The sequence below is a fragment of the Rana temporaria genome, chromosome 1 (assembly GCF_905171775.1).
Source record: "Rana temporaria chromosome 1, aRanTem1.1, whole genome shotgun sequence".
In the NCBI taxonomy this organism is placed as follows: domain Eukaryota; kingdom Metazoa; phylum Chordata; class Amphibia; order Anura; family Ranidae; genus Rana; species Rana temporaria.
The window spans coordinates 159,516,485-159,534,286 of NC_053489.1; the positions used below are offsets into that span (position 1 = coordinate 159,516,485).

The 17,802-nt window shown below is 42.0% G+C and overlaps 1 protein-coding gene across 4 annotated transcripts in view; it reads left to right on the plus strand.

The window, feature by feature from the left end:
• Positions 1-17,802, plus strand: part of SLC27A6 (solute carrier family 27 member 6) — a 90,464-nt gene that overhangs the window by 35,410 nt on the left and 37,252 nt on the right. For all 4 annotated transcript variants that reach the window (XM_040344900.1, XM_040344889.1, XM_040344870.1 and 1 more), the window contains exon 5: positions 4,117-4,241. In XM_040344900.1, the coding sequence (XP_040200834.1) occupies positions 4,117-4,241 (125 nt within the window). The remainder of the gene's footprint in view (positions 1-4,116; positions 4,242-17,802) is intronic.

A 17,802-nucleotide genomic window follows, 5' to 3' on the forward strand; every position in this document is an offset into this window, starting at 1 on the left:
GTCTGTGACTAATGGTGTATTCACACAAGGACCCCGACATGAGTTCTTGCGATGAGCTGCATGAGGCTGCCCCATTGAAAGCAATGGAAGGCTGTCGGCTCCTGCAACCAATCTTGGCGCTTTTGGCATGTAATTGCTTATGCAGCCATAACATACACATGATTGGCCCTGGACACAGACAGGCAGCTGCAGGATCCCCCACTGGGGTTCTCTCCTGTTATTGCTGAGCAGGTGCATTGCCAAATGTGAATGCACTCTTAAAATGGGTATACACAAATAGTTCTTCAAAAAATGTTTTAGTTTTAAAGCAGCGTTCCACCCAAGAGTGGAACTTCCTCTTTAAGCACTCCTTTCCCCCTGACATTTGGCATGTCATTTTTTTTTGGGGAGGGGGGGAGTGCTTGCCTAGTTTAGAATAGGACTTCCTGTCTTGTTTCCTCCTTCCTGCTCTTGGCCACCTAGGCAAATCCTCCTCTTTCCCTAGGTGGCCCCTCCCTCTCTGCAATCTTCTGGGACACGTCACGGTTCCCAGAAGATTGCCTGGCCACTAGCAGAGCGCACCGTGACTCACGCATGCGCAGTGCGCGCCTGGCTGTGAAGCCGAAAGCTGTCATGGCCGGGTGCCTGAAGTTGCTATGCTCCAGGTGGCCGCATCGCTGGACCGTGGGACAGGTGAGTGTCTGTTTATTCAAAGTCAGCGGCTACATTTTTTGTAGCTGCTGACTTTTAATAAACAAAAAAAAGCATGGAACTCCGCTTTTAAGTACATTTGTTTGTTTGATTTTTCTAATCGTTAGCCAAGTGAAAACAATCATCATTTTTGACCCCGATGATGAGAAAATATGAAGGAGCAGGATATAAATTCTTTCTTAAATGAATGTTTTTCTAACCGTGAATGTGGGTTTTGTTCAGGAAATTAAATTCATTCAAAAATCAATTGTTAAAAACAAACATTTTGAACATTTTCAGACATTTGTCAAGCTATTGAAACTACTAAGAATTGTCATACAAATCTTCTTACAAATTTTTGTTCAAAAATCAACTAATGTATATTCAGCTTAAGTCATTACTGAAGCCATTAAAAACTTGGCAGCTAGTAGTTTCACACAGGGGTCACTAATTGCAACCTTCATATGTCGCTCAGTGTAGGTTTCCATTAAATGATGATAGTTTGAGAACACATGCATTATTATAATTGTATCCAAAGAGAACAAACAACATTTAATATCTAATCCATCTGCATTTCTTTCCCTATTCTAGAAGAACTGGCAATACAGGTGCAGATCAGTGTAGACATTTCTTTGAGCGGTTTGTGACATTTGTCTAGTGTTTGGAGCACAGTGTAGTAGACAAATCATACAGTTTTGTCTGCAAGCACTAAAGGCATCAAACAAACAAATGGCTCTTGATTGGGTCATTAATCAATGCAGACAGGCAGAGAACTGAATGTAAACAAAGCAATGCTTACATTGACCTGGGCTGGTAATGGCAACTTTCAAAAAGGGAAAGGAAAGGGCAGAGATGAGGGATGATATTTGTAAAGTTGCTTGGTGTTCCTTTTTCTATTAAAAGGGCTGATATGTTTTCAAAACACGTTTTATCCTTTATGGCATGTAACGTCTGACACAATTTAACCACACCTTCTAAAAGGCCCATGTTAGGACCACATTGCTTGCTACAATGTTTTTGTAAGGGTTGCCAAGCTTACCCCAAGACTTTAACAGTCCCATCAATGCCCCGGGATGAACAGGAGAAACTTATTTTCTTTTACTTACATGCCCTTTGGCCAATAATTAGTCCACTACCCTACAAAAATGTTTTCATTCAATGGTAAAGTAAATATTAATGTAAATATGTACTGAAAACAATTATGTCTCAATGCACCCATTTACTTTAAACATTAGTTTGAATTTTGCACAAAATGTAATCAATAATCAGATCAAACTAAACTCCAGACAAACTGCTCAATACGTGGCTACTTATTTGGGTAAAAATGTACCTGCTAATATTTTTTTTTTTTTTTTCATACAATCCTGATGCCTCTGCCAAGCAGCATAATCTGATCACTGACCTTGCTTTTCTCCATTGCAATAAAGTAATGCAGCTTGGTCACTAGCCCACTAACCGTATGCTGACTGTACATGGAAGGAGCATCACTACACAGATGATGTCTTCACTCTCACACTTTCTTCATGTTAATAAGCTCCATGTTTTCTACTGACAGAGAATGGGTGACATACAGTGCTGCCCATTCCCGGTTAGCCTTTGTATGCGTATCTATACATGCAAGTGAAATAGGGACCTAGATGCACAAGAAAGCCCACAAACAGTTTGCTGAAGACAAGCAGACTAAGGACATGGATCACTGGAACCATATCCTGTGGTCTGATGAGACCAAGATAAACTTATTTGGTTTGGATGGTGTTAAGCGTGTGTGGCGGCAACCAGGTGAGGAGTACAAAGACAAGTGTGTCTTGCCTACAGTCAAGAATGGTGGTGGGAGTGTCATGGTCTGGGGCTGCATGAGTGCTGCCACTCTGAGGAGCTACAGTTCATTGAGGGAACCATGAATGCCAACATGTTCTGTGACATACTGAAGCAGAGCATGATCCCCCTCCTTTTCGGAGACTGGGCCGCAGGGCAGTATTCCAACATCATAATAACCCCAAACACACCTAAAGAAGCTAAAGAAGCTGAGGGTAAAGGTGATGGACTGGCCAAGCATGTCTCCAGACCTAAAACCTATTGAGCATCTGTGGGGCATCCTCAAATGGATGGTGGAGGAGTGCAAGGTCTCTAGCATCCACCAGCTCTGTGATGTCATCATGGAGGAGTGGAAAAAGACTCCAGTAGCAACATGTCCAAGAGGGTTAAAGCAGTGCTGAAAAATAATGGCGGCCATAGAAAATATTGACACTTTGGACTCAATTTGTACATTACTTAGGGGTGTACTCACTTTTGTTGCCAACGGTTTAGGAATTAATAGCTGTGTATTGAGTTATTTTGAGAGGACAGAAAATGTACACTGTTATACAAGCTGTACACTCACTACTTTACATTGTAGCAAAATGTATGGCGTACTGACCTCATTTCTCACTCTCCTATATGCTTATGGTCGCTTCAATGACCATAAGCTTATATCGGAATTGTTCAGCAGGCTCTGCTGAACAATTCTATAACTCTGATCGGCGGGTTACAACCCGCTGATCAGAGCTATTAACCCCTAATGTGACTGCCCCCCCGCCACCGCCTCCCTGTTCCCTTGCCTCTCCACCCTCGCCGGACCCTTTCATCTAAAACTGCTCCCCCACTCTCCCCTTCACCCCCTTCTCCCCCCCAGCACTAATTACCCCACTCCACCCGATCTGACCCCCCCCTGCAAACCCACTCCCGACAGACCCCATCATTGAGAATATATTAGTTTGATAAACATTTGCGCAAATACCGCAAGGTCTAAAAAATCTGTAGCACCTTCTTTTTATTCTAGAGGTCATATGCTTTCAGAAAATATATGGTTTTGGGGGTCTTTCACAAATTCTGAAAGCTGTAAGGGAAAAATGAAAACCTTCAGATTTTTATAGAAGTTTGGATATTTTCACTTTTGCGTCTGTTCAATACTTTTCAACATTTCGCAAAAAGGTGCAAGTTAAAAGTTACAAATATTTGTTATTTATTCACTAAATACAGGTTACGCTTTTATATTTAGTAGGAATTTTGTAAAATTTGCTATGTTTTTATCTGCTAATAACTGTTTTAGTGTATATTTAGCAAATATATTGGTTTGATAAACATTTGTGCAAATACCGCGGCGTATAAAAAATCAGTAGCACCTTTGTTTTATTCTACTTATCATGTGCTTTCAGAAAATATATGGTTTTGGGGGGGTCTTTCACAAATTCTGAAAGCTATATTTAAAAAAAACAAAAGAAAAAACAAAGGAAAAATTGCAAAAATGGTCTGGCCATCTGAGTGTACAAAATGGAGCACAGGGCCTGGCAGCGAAAGCGGTCATCACGAGCACTGTTCTGTTGGCAACATTCTCTCTTGCTTTTAAACATATAATGTTCACTTGATGATGATTGCAATTTTAAATGTATGTTTAAATATTATATGCAGGTGCAACATGTGTACTGAGGAAGAAGTTTTCAGCAAGTCAGTTTTGGATTGACTGCAAAAAGAACAATGTTACAGTTTTCCAGTACATTGGTGAACTCTGTCGCTACTTATGTAAACAGCCTGTGGTAAGTTTTTAGATATGCATGTTTACTAGCTACAAAAATAGAACAACGCAATAAGATAAATTTAGGAATGATATACTGTACTTAGAAATGAACTTAAGAAACATCTATTCCTGCCATAGGCATCATTCGCACCCGAGCATTATGTAACTTGACAAACTAAAGCTACATGAGCTACTTTTGTGATAGAATTGGGTGTTTTTGGCCACACAAACCTGAATGGGAATCCCTGAAAATGTGCAAATCAATTGTTTTTGTGTGTTTTTCAGGCTTTTTTTTTTTTTTTAGCCTGTAAAAACTGGTCTCCTATTCCTAGTGCTTTTTATTGGCTAAAACAAAAACTGTCTGAAGCTTGAATACATATGTATTCATATAATGTGCTTCTAAAATGCATGTATTTGTATGAAAAAAATAAATAAACAAAAGTGAGTTTGACATGATGATAATAATACTCCTAAAACACCTAAAAACATGCAATATCGAAGTATTACCAAAGTCTAAAAAGGGCAACATTTTAGTGTGGTGTTCTAATTTTCAATAAGTTAATTGCAGGACCAAAAGAGAATTTCCTGATGTACTCATTAAAAATGGAAATCAGTAACAGCTCAGAGAGAACAATTTGCCAGTATACTGTACAGAATGTTTCTGGTCCTTCACATTTTTCTTGCTTTGCTATGCTGAACAAAATTGAAATAGAGTGCAAACTTCCTTCTTCACTTCAGAATTTTTGAGCAACAGGATGAACTTGCTGCGTTCATAATCCCTGACTCGTTTCAAACAGCAGCAATTCTCATATTCGAGATTTAGATTAAGGGCACACGAGCGCCACCCACCACTGTCCATCCCTGCCTCCCCTGTCCATGCATCCGGCCCCTTTCAGGATACGACGCATGGATTCCAATGCAGGGAGGCAGTTTTTTTGAAGCACTGATTAGAGGCAGAGCCACCAATAGACTTCAATATAGGGTGGGCTCGGGTCTCAGAGAATGCGCTCTGAGCCCACCCAAGGGGTGTTGCAACAGCAAATCAATATTTGCTGTTGTAACACTGATCCTCCTCCCGGCCAATCAGGAAGCAGATTTTGACACCGGTCAACCGATTGGCTGAAAGGACAGGCAATACTATTGGACACCTAGGAGGAAGCCACAATGAAGCACAGGGCTTGGAGCTGAGCCCCTGCACCATGCTTCCTGCCACCCACCACGATGGGGTAAGTGGGGTAAGTGCCGGACCGACTAGCAAACAGCCGCTCCGGGCGGGGGGGGGGGGAAGGGGTGGTGTTTGATTATTTACCACACCCCCCACTAAAAAAAAAACACACCATCTGCCACTGAGTTAGATCCCTGTCAAACAGTCTTTTAAAGATTTGCTTCTTCTGCATTTCAAGGGAGTAGGCAGAAATGACAAGTTCTTTCCTTCAAAAATTAGACAGGGGTAGTCAGAGCTGCTTGGTAGATTGGGTTCTCTGTCCTTCTATCTGGACTCTGAGAACAACCTCAATCCCACTGACAAACCATATTAAGCAAATGGATACTGCACTGCTCTGCTACTGGAAACACAAATATAAATACCCTGTGCACATAGATTCAGTATAAAAAAAGCAAACATCATACAAGTTAGCAGTAAATTAAAGCGGAGGTCCGGTTTAAAAAAAAAAAAAAGTCAGCAGCTACTAACACTGTAGCTGCTGACTTTTAATAAGGAGACTTACCTGTCCAGGGTGCCCGCGATGACAGCAGCCGAAGCCGAGCAAATGCCTGATTCCCTACTGCACATGCGCTAGCCACGCAGCGCGACGTGAATGGGTGATGTCTCCTGAGACACCGCTCCCCCATTCCACAGGAGGCAGCCGAGGAGGAGAAGAAAGAAGACGGACCGCGGAACAGGAAGTGGCAGATTAGGACGATCTGTCTAGCAACAGCATTTTGGATTTTTTTTTTCTTGGTGGAGCTCTGCTTTAACCCAATATAATGTCACAGGTTGCAGTAAATGGCAGCATGCTCATGAATGAGTAAGTAAAGGATTAGGTCAATCCCAGTTCGCTAGAAAATATGTTCACTAGGCTATATCAGCATTGAATGGAGTTCTATGCAGCTAAAATATAGAAAACCTGGTAATCCACAAAATCGGCAATAACTCCTCTGTTAAGAGTAGGCTATATCCACTTTAGAGTGCACTTTTTATGAATGGCAGCAATGAAATTTAAAACTCCCTAAAGAGATTTTTTTTTTTTTTTTAGACCTAGTTCCTCAGCCAGCTAGCATTGAGGCTCAGTCTTTAGTGATGCACATGAGTACAGTCCCAGTAAAGTCTGCATGTAAAGTCTGCCAGTAAATAATGCTTCTAGTTAGATGGCCAGTCCATATGTGCTCATTTTCTGCTAGCAGCAACAGGTTCATGGCAGCAGTATCCTTTCACCAGTGCGAGATACAGCAACAAGGGTCTCACATGTTCACGTCAGCTCACTTCTGGATCTGCCTGGAGCAACTCCGGTCCTTGGCACATGGGTGCAGATTGTGCACGCAGGAGCAGTTTTGTGCACTCCCCAGTCTCCTTGTAGAAAAAAGAGCCCCCCCCCGGTATTAAGCCTGTAAAAAATACAGCCCTCTCTTTATACCCCACTCACATTGGGAATTGTAGTCCAATTGTCCATAGACTGCAATATTAAAGTTTTTTTTTTCCGACCATTATTTCCCATGATTCAATGTTGCCAACCCACCAGTCACTTGAGCTCCTTCTGCTTGTCAGCTCTCCCTGGTGGATGGAGGCTAGGTGATTTTAACCCATTCAGCTGATGTCCATCGGAAGCACAGAGAGCACCGCAGCTCAGTGTCCTAAATCACTTTTGTCTCTAGCTAAGCACCTGGCTACAGAGGACATTTAAGTATCCCAAGGATATGACTGTTGACTGCATAGGTTCTTCTATTCAATATCTTGTTTTTTTTTGTACACCACAATATCTAGAGGAAGAAAGTAAGCTATAAAATGTTTTTCTTTTTTTACATGTTGCCCATAGGAACCAGTCAGTCCAGGTATAAAAATGGTGGGCAAAATCAAAAATGACAATGATGCAGTCTTGCATTAGCATTAACACAGCAGTCCTTATTTTTCTTATTTATTCTGCCAGTAAGTCTAATTTGTCAGTCACTTGGGTAAAGTCATTTTTACATCCAGCAGTCCATTTAATACTACCCTATCCACAGTGCTGAACAAGGGTGGCTATCTTGCTCCTCCATAAATACAGTGGTGTGTAGCCACGTTAAAGCTGGCCATTGCAGTCATTGTTTTTTTTGTTTTTTTCATTCATCCAGTGGCCTGATGGCAAAACAAAATAACCGGTTCCTCGATCCACCTCATTTGTGGTAGGATTTCCCCCCAATAGGGACATTGTATTCTGACAGCAGCACCTGCCACTGTCAGAGAACACTGATCAGCAGGTGCAGCCACTGATTAAGAAAAGTTTTCCAATCTCCTTTGACAGAAATTAATCAAACGATCAATTTCTGTAAGGCAGAAGTGGCCAGCCTAACGCAGGAAGTGTATTACTGGCCAGATCACTAAAAAAGAAGGCAGCCACCAAAGCTGAAGATCGATGAGATGTTGTATATCATGTTTGTATAGTAAAATTATGACGGGCGGGATCCCCTCTCATTCTGGGACGACATATGATGTTGCCCCAGTGTCACTGCTCTTGCGCACCTGTGGGGGCATGTCCATGGGACACGGCAGGACCTCAATCTCGGTAAAGAGCCCATGTGATTGGCTGTGTCCAATCACATATAAACCCGGACAGAGTGTGAGGAGATGAGAGCCGATAAGCAGCATCTCCTCGCAGGGGAGACCTGTACAGGTAATCGGGGCACTGATCGTCAGTGCCCAGATATTCAGTGCAGTGACCAGCAGTGATGCCAGTCAGTGACCATCAGTAAGTCTGCTATGTATTTTGGGAGATCTTTGGAGTGGTGTACACCGCTCCTTTACCGCTCCTTTACCGCTCTTGCCCAAAGCGGTGCTTTGCGGATGGTTTTAACCCTTTTTCGCCGGCTAGCAGGGGTTAAAAGCACAGCGATGGCGGCCGAATACCTCCATAAAAATTACGGTAAATCGCCGCCTGCACCCCGGTGTGAAAGCAGCCTTATTGTTTATGGGAATTATGGGAGTGAGGATAACACACCCATCCTGGAGTTCCATCCTGGAGTTCCTTCAATCGTGAGCTATTTGAGCATTTAAGAAGAGTTAAAATTATAGAGTTAAAGAAAACAGAAACCTCAAATTTTTTAAAGTCGGCACACTGCAAATTAGAAAGCTACCACAAATGTCAGTGTTCTGTTTTTTTACAGGCAGTCATTAAATAAAACTCTATGGGCCAGATTCACGTAGGGGAGCGGCGGCGTAACGTATCGTAAGTGCCTGATTCACAGAGAACTTGCGATGAAAACTACGCCCGCGGCCTCCGGCGCAAGGCAGGCCATTTTAAATGCGCCGGACCTACCACGCATGCTCTGTTTCCGAACTCCCGCCGTGCTTTGCGCGAAGTGACGTCATTTTTTCGAACGGCGACGTGCGTAGCGTAATTCCGTATCCCCGGACGGCTTACGCAAACGACGTTATTTTTTAAATTTCGACGCGGGAACGACGGCCATACTTTATACAGCAATACGATTGCTGTGTAAAGTTAAGGCACCTAAAACGACGACTAACTTTGCGACGGGAAACTAGACTAGCGGCGACGTAGCGAACGCGAAAAACCGTCGGGAATCGCCGTAACTCCTAATTTGCATACCCGACGCTGGTTTACGACGCGAACTCCCCCCAGCGGCGGCCGCGATATTGCATCTTAAGATCCGACAGTGTAAAACAATTACACCTGTCGGATCTTATGGCTATCTATGCGTAACTGATTCTATGAATCAGTCGCATAGATAGAAACAGGGATACGACGGCGTATCAGGAGATACGACGGCGTATCAGGAGAAACGCCGTCGTATCCCTTTTGTGAATCTGGCCCTATGTACTTTCAATACTGATGGCAGTAAAATGATTTCCAAACCCTAGATTTCAATAAAGATTTTTACATGTCCCATTTTAATATCTGCAATATTGCTGAACTGGCTCCTTAACTGATACAAAGTAAAACAAAAAAGACATCATGTATATACAGTGTGTATAATAAATATATATATATATATATATATATATATATATATATATATCATGTACAAGCATTTGTTTCTCCTTGAGGTTCCCCTTTTAATGCTTTTAGTGCAAAATCAAAATGCATGGCCACAGCATCACCAAAACTGCAAACTGTTCTGTAAATGTGTAAACTGAGATTGAGGCAGAGACATGACACCAGCACTAGTGTCTATCTGACTAAATGCAGCCTATTGCTTTCAATAATAATGCTTAATAATATAGCAAACCCAGCTTTTGCAGCAATATAATTTTGTTTTTCTTGCTGTTTTTGTCTGGAGTTCTACATTAAGCGATTGGTCTCCTTAATAAGCCATATGAAAAGCCACCAAACAAAAATCATATGCCAATTGCTAATAGTAAGTTTGCATATGGCTAGACAAACACCTGCATGTCTCCCCTTCATACACACAACAGTACTGTAGCCTAGCAATTGGTCCTGCATTGTGGGAGGCTGGAAGCTGTGCACTCAAGTGCCTCATACCTCTACTTAAAGTTAAGGATCAAGGGGGAAATCGGTGCTTCACGATAGGAGCAGGAACTTTAATGTTCTTGCTGTACACTGTCAGTGAAAGTTTCTGTTTTAGGAAAGTAAATTCAAGTTTGCCTTTAACTTGTACTATGACCATGTTGCTATAGCATAGACAGATTCCTAAAGAATTGCTGCCAGTTTACAGATTTGGAAACTGGTGGTAATTAGGACCAGAGGTACACCAGTACTCAAAGTAGGGCATGTCCATGCTGGGAAGCTGTCATGAATGTGACTGCTTCCTGCACAGAGCAATACACATATTCGCCAACACACCATGGATCTTCAAATGTTGTCCAAAGCTTTTATTGCAGAAAGGATCACGTCACAAAAGAACAAGTGCAACATTTCAGAGCCACGAATGACTCCTTCAGGCGTGAAGATCCATGGTGTGCTGGAAAAAATGTGCTTTGATCCATTATGTGTACGGTATCCAGCTGGTGGTCGCTGCAGCACCCGCTACTGACGAGCCCTATTTCCAAGAAGATGTGCGATGGGAATATAGACAAGCTTCCTGCACAGGGCTCTATGCCAAGCCCCATTCAGCTGTCTGCCAAGATACTAGAGATATCAGTACCAAATATGGCAATGCCCATATTTCGGAAATTAAAAGTTTACAGTGGAGACCTGATGGGGAAAGAAATCCCCATGGCCACAGAGCCTGTTGGGTGGGTAGAGCCTAATCGTGAACAAGATACTAGTCTATGGCCCGGATTCACAGACAACTTACGCCGACGTATCTGTTGATACGACGGCTCATCCTTGAACTTACGCCGCGTATCTATGAGCTGTCTTCAGGAAACAAGATACACCTGAATTTTGCCAAGATACGACCGACGTAAGTCTCCTACGCCGTCGTATCTTGGGTACATATTTACGATGGCCGCTAGGGGCGCTTCCGTTTGATTTACGTGTCGAATATGTAAATGAGCTAGATACGCCGATTCACGAGCGTACTTGCGCCCGTCGCAGTAAGCTACGCCGTTTACGTAAGGCGTAAGTCCGGCGTAAAGTTACCCCTGCTATATGAGGCGCAAGTAATGCAAAGGTATGGACGTCGGAACAAGTGTCGAATTTTACGTCGTTTACCTAAGTCGTACGTGAATGGGGCTGGGCGTAGGTTACGTTCACGTCACAGGCATTGAGCCGGCGTATCTTTGGGAGTAAATTTGGCGTGATTGTGAGCATGCGCCGTTCATTCGGCCATGCATTTACATAGGGTCACGGTTCATTTTAATACAACACGCCCACTGCCTTGCTACTTTGAATTAGGCAGGCTTCCGCCGACCATTTTACGTTTTGCCCAGCGCAAGAAAGGGAGCAAGTGCTTTGTGAATACAGTACGAGCCTCTCTATGTTACATCGGCGTAGCGCATATCAGATGCGCTACGCCACTCTAAAGATATGCTGATCTCTCTGAATCCGGCCCTATCTGTTCCAAATAGGCGCTGTCCACTCTGGCAGGTACATGAATCTGGCAGAAACGCTGTCAATTTTAGGGTGAAGGCATAATAGAATTCTAAAGGCTATCTTTGTTTTGTTTGTTTTTTGTAAAATGTATGTGTTGTTTTGACAAACATTACTGTATTGTGAATCAAACAATTTCCTGTATGATACAGATTTTAGATGTTTTGCAGAAAACACATTTATCAACCAATTTTAACGAAACATGTCTGAAAGTATTTGAACCAAGTTAGACTGGACGAAATATGTAGGTGTCTGTTTTCTGCCAGCTGCCTTTACAGAAAGCATATCTTTGTTGTGTTCTGCTAGTAATATAGAATATTGCAGTGTATTCAGGAATGTCGTCAATTCCCGCTCAGTGAGCTATGTTTCTGCTCTCACAGCTATGTATACTGGGGCAGTGTGAACTAGATATTTATTCATTCACAGAAAAATATAATTTTATCAGAGCTCAAATTTGCTAATAAGACCGCTGCGCAAATACGATGTAACATAAAGTGTTGCCCACCCGCCATTGTATTCTCTAGGGTGTCTTAAAAAAATTGAGGGGGGGGGCCAGCAGGAGAGTCAGGATGCTCTCTACGTTGCAGATAGAGAAACGAGCTGTGTGTTAGTGGGCGTCCTGACTCTCCTGCTTGCCCCTTCCCCCCTCAAGGGAGGGGGCGAGCATGACACTCCACACCAGGGAGAAAGCCTTGCATTACTGTGTGGAGTTACAGACAGAAGAACAGGAAGTGAGGATTTCTCTTAAGAAATAAGGACAATTAAAAGCAAAATGGAAGGATGAGGTAAGTGAAGGAGGACTGCACAAAGGTAAAGGAAGCTATTTAGGAAAAAAAATGTACCTTTACAACCCCTTTTAAGAAGAGTTAAAATTATAAAGAGTTAAAGAAAACAGGTACCTCAAATTTAAGTTGAGGCTTATTATCCTTTTTAAAAGTCGGTACACTGCAAATAAGAAAGCAAGCACACATGTCAGCGTTCCATATTTTTACAAGCAGTCATTAAATAAAACTCTCTATGTACTTTGGCAATGCTGATGGCAGTAAAATGATTTCCAAACCCTAGATTTCAATAAAGATTTCTACATGTCCCTTTTAATATCTGCAATATTGCTGAACTGGCTCCCTAACTGATACAAAGTAAAAAATAAAAGACTTAAATTATATATAAACAATAAACATGTAGAAGCATTTTCTCTCCTTGAGGTTCCTCTTATATGGCCAGTTCACACCAGACGCAGTTCCGTACAGTTTTGTGTGCATTTTTTCTGCACTAAAAACGCATGCACAGTGTTTTCCATGTATTCCAATGGCTCTAGTTGGCGCCATGCAGTCAGTTTCCGGTCAGTGCAGAAATTGACCGGAAACTGAATGCATGGTGTGAACTAGAGCCATTGGAATACATGGAAAACACTGTGCATGCGTTTTGTGCAGAAAAAAAGCACACGGAACTGCGTCTGGTGTGAACTGGCCCTTAATGCTTTTAGTGCAAAATCAAAATGCATGGCCACAGCATCCCCGCAACTGCAAACCGTTCGGTAAATGTGTTAACTGAGATTGTGGCAGAGACATGACACCAGCACTAGTGTCTATATGAGTAAATGCAGCCTATTGCTTTCAATGGGCATGTACACACAGGTGCATATTTATCAATATACTAGTACAGCGTTTAGATCAGTAAAAGACAAAATCTGGGTTACTGTTGGTATTTGACGCACATACATGCAGATCATACTCACGTTTTTTGGGCAGAAACTCTCTGCCAGGAAGATTTGGCATTCATACTTCAGCATTGCATGCAAAGACCATTTAAGCCCATTTGTTAAGCTGTAAGAAGACAAACAATGCATTGATATTCAGTAGAATTCACCAACTACAAACCCATCTAAAATTATTCAAATGATATTAAGCTTTAAGGCTGAGCTCTAGGCAGATGTGACAAGTCACAAATAACTAATGCAGCTCTTTGATCATTTATTATATCTTAAAATATATTTTTTAAATGAATAGAGTGCAATGCTTACATTTGGTCTGGTATACGCCTCCTGAAGTGCCTATACAGCAAGGCTGGAGTGTGAGAGGAATGAACTGTACACATGATCGGTTCGTCTGATGAAAACGGTCTGACGGTCTGATGGATTTTTTCATCAGATATCCGATGAAGCTGACTTTCATCAGTCTTGCCTACACACCATCAGTTAAAAATCCGATCGTGTCCAACGCGGTGACATAAAACACAACGACATGCAGAGAAAAATGAAGTTCAATGCTTCCGAGCATGCGTCGACTTGATTCTGAGCATGCATGGATTTTTGACCGATTGATTTCCCCACAGACGATCGTTTTTTTTCTATCGGTTTTTTAACCATCCGAAAATGTTAAAACGGATTCTATTTTTTTTTTCACCGATGGGAAAAAAACTGATGGAGCCCACACACGATCGGTTCCTCCGATGAAATCGGTCCGTTTTCATCAGACGAACCGATCGTGTGTACAGGGCAGAAGAAAGCAGTACAAGGTGGCAATCTGTTCATGTGTTGACAAGGAGCATGCTGATAGAAAGAGAAAGCAGAGTAACAAAGAGCTCATAATCTTGCTGCTACTCTTTTTTTCACTGTCCATTAACAGGCTGGGGTGTGTCCAGAACTACTTTGGCTCAGAGGAAATGGACTGAATAGTGTTGGCCATCAGACTAGGGACACTTGGTGGCAGTAAAGTTAGAAAAAGAGAAGCCTTTGCATTAAACCTTTATATTGCTGCAATAGCTGGTTTTGCTATATTATTTTTTTTTTTTCCTTGCTGTTTCTGTCTGGAGTTCTACATTTAAGTGAGTGGTCTCCTTCCTAATAAGCCATATGAAAAGCCACCAAAAATCATATGCCAATTGCCAATAGTCAGTTTGCATATGGCTAGACAAACCCCTGCATGTCTCCCCTTCATACACACAACAGTACACCTAGCCCAGTGGTCTCCAAACTGCGGCCCGAGGGCCGGATGCGGCCCTTTGCTTGCCTTTATCCGGCCCTTGGGGCACTATCCCTCCCACTGATACGAGACACTATTCTGCCATCTGACACCGACAATGGAGCACCATTTCTCCCGATGACACAACTAATAGAGCACTATTACTCCCTATGATACCAGCAATGGGGCACTATTCATCCCCCTAATACCAGATGTTGGCTAACAATGATGCCAGGAAAATTTCTACTCCCGCTGGCCAAGTCCGGCCCTCCAAGATTCTGAAGGACAATAAACCGGCCCTTTGTTTAAAATGTTTGGAGACCCCTGCTTTAGCCTATCAATTGGTCATGCATTGTGGGAGGCTGGAAGATGTTCACTTAAGTGCCTCATACCTGTTTAACTTGAGGTTGAGGACCGAGGAGGAAATCAGTGCTTTACGATAGGAGCAGGAACTTTAATGTTCTTGCTGTACACTGTCAGTGGAGGTTTCTGTTAAGGAAAGAAAATTCAAGTTTGCTTTTAACTTGTACTATGACCAAAAATATTGAAAATGCTTATATTTACTACCAACTACCATCCTGTTTCATATATAGCATTCACCATTAGTTATCTGCAACTACCCATGTTCAAGCACAAATTGTATCACATAAGGCAGTTAATGACCGATTTTGGGAGATTTAAGGTGAAAGTTCTCATTCTTACCACCCCCTAGGGGTCTGAACTCTGAGTAGCCCCTCGCCAGTGCCGACATCTTCTCCCTTGCTCCTTCTTCATTGGCCAGCACAGGGGGACTTAACTCCCATTCAAACGCAGGAGTCCCTCATCCCAGCACATGGGCATAAAGTTGGCAATGTAAACTGAGCTGCGCAAGCTGGCCTCAACTTATGTGCCACAGAAGATTATGAGCAGGCAGGTAGGTGTAATTTATTGCAGAAGAGTCTCATTTTCATTTAAATCATTTTTTTTTTATGCCTTCCGTTCCACTTTCTTGGGTAGCTACCTTTTTAAATCTACCTACACCTAATGAAGGCAAGTATTTGCTCCAAAACAAAACCAAAGAAATTCCTGGCTCAACTGACCGACCTTTCTGCTAACCAACCAAACTGTCGTGTCTATCAGTATGTGTTTAAAAAAAGGGGTTTCGTTTGTACACATTTGCAAATACATGGGTAAGCTACAAAGCCCCATCAAGGTACCCCAGTATTTTCTGAAGTCCAAACTCAAAATTTTTAGAGCCTCATCAGTAGGGTTGCCACTTATCCCTTTAACCACTTAAGACCCGGACCATTATGCAGGTTAATGACCTTGCCCCTTTTTGTGATTCGGCACTGTGTCGCTTAACTGATAATTGCGCGGTCGTGTGACGTGGCTCCCAAACAAAATTTACATCCTTTTTTTCCCACAAATAGAGCTTTCTTTTGGTGGTATTTTGATCACCTCTGCGGTTTTTATTTTTTGCGCTATAAACAAAAATAGAGCGACAATTTTGAAAACATTTTTTTTTTTTACTTTTTGCTATAATAAATATCCCCCAAAAATATATAAAATTAGTAATTAGGACCAGAGGAACACCAGTACTCAAAGTGGGGCTTGTCCATGCTGGGAAGCTGTCATGAATGTGACCGCTTCCTGCACATATCAATGCACATATTCGCCAACACACCATGGATCTTCAAATCTTGTCCAAAGCTTTTATTGCAGAAAGATCACATCACAAAAGAACAAGTGCAACATTTCAGGCCTTTGTCAGGCCTCACAGTAACAACATTTGAAGATCCATTGTGTGCTGACAAAAATGTGCATTGATCCGTTATGTGTACGGTATCCAGCCGGTGGTCACTGCAGCACCCGCTACCGACGAGCCCTATTTCCAAGAAGATGTGCGATGGGAATTTAGACAAGCTTCATGCACAGGGCTCTATGCCAAGCCCCATTCAGATGTCTGCCAAGATACTAGAGATATCAGTACCAAATATGGCAATGCCCATATTTGGAAATTAAGTTTACAGTGGCGACCTGATGGGGGAAGTAATCCCAATGGCCACAGAGCCTGTTGGGTGAGTAGAGCCTAATTGCGAACAAGATACTAGTTCCCCATTAGGTCTGCTTTGCTTTTTATTAGCAGTGGTAGTGGGTGGATAAAAAAAATGCTATAAGACAAATGCTATAAGACTGAATAGCCGCTATGGATCTGCCCACTGTTGTGCCCGGTTAGCCAAAAGCAAGGCAGTCCAGATGGGGGAACTGGTCTCTCTGTTCCAAATAGGCTCTGTCCACCCTGGCAGGTACATGAATCTGGCAGAAACACTGCCAATTTTAGGGTGAAGGCACAATCGAATTCTAAAGGGTATCTTTTATGTAAAATGTATGTGTTATTTTGATAAACATTATTATATACATTATTATTGTGAATTAAACAATTTTCTGTATGATACAGATTTTAGATGTTTTGCAGAAAACACATTTATCAACCAATTTAACAAAACAAGTCTGAAAGTATGTGAACCCAGTTAGACTGGACGAAATATGTAGGTGTCTGTTTTCTGCCAGCTGCCTTTACTGAAAGCCTATCTTTGTTGTCTTCTGCTAGTAATATAGAATATTGCAGTGTATTCAGGAATGTCGCCAACTCCCGCTCAGTGAGCTATGCTTCTGCTCTCACAGCTATGTATACTGGGGCAGTGTGAACTAGATATTCATTCACAGAAAAATCTATTTTTTTTTTAGAGCTCACATTTGCTAATAGCTGATTTCTTTGCATTAGGAGGTGTGTGAAACGTATGAAGACTTAGAATAACCTTGCAGATGATTTTGAAAACTGAAGGAACAATAAAACTGTTACAAACACCAGCTAATCAGATCAATATCTTATATATCATATTTTTATTGACTTTTTTTTTTAGATGGTACAATGTTGAAAAGTATCCGCAGAATAATACATTTGTATTACAAAATGCCAACTAACCATCATTTATGTATTGCAAATCCAACAAAATAATAATTAACAAGTAAACCTAAAGTATATGAAGACCCTCACCTTGTAAAACAACCCATTCAGTTAAAAAATTGTAATAAATAGGCAAAACATTTTGAGTATAGGAAAAATGTGTAGAGATGTTCTGTGCTGATGGCAGATAGTGTCATAATATTAGAGCTTCTGTCTCCACTGAGACCACTTCATAGGTAGGGTCTAATTTGAAGGATTAAGGGGGATCGTGGGTATGGCGCTGCTCTTAACCACTTACGGTCCTCCCAACGTCATTATACGGCTGCTACTTGAAGTTGAATACAGTTGTTATGGCAGCAGATAGCTGCCATAACCCCGGTATCTCTTAAAACAGTCCGCTTTCAGATAAAAGTTGTCTCTGCAGTGTATTCGCCGCAAGATCACTTTTATCAGCGGTGGGAGAAG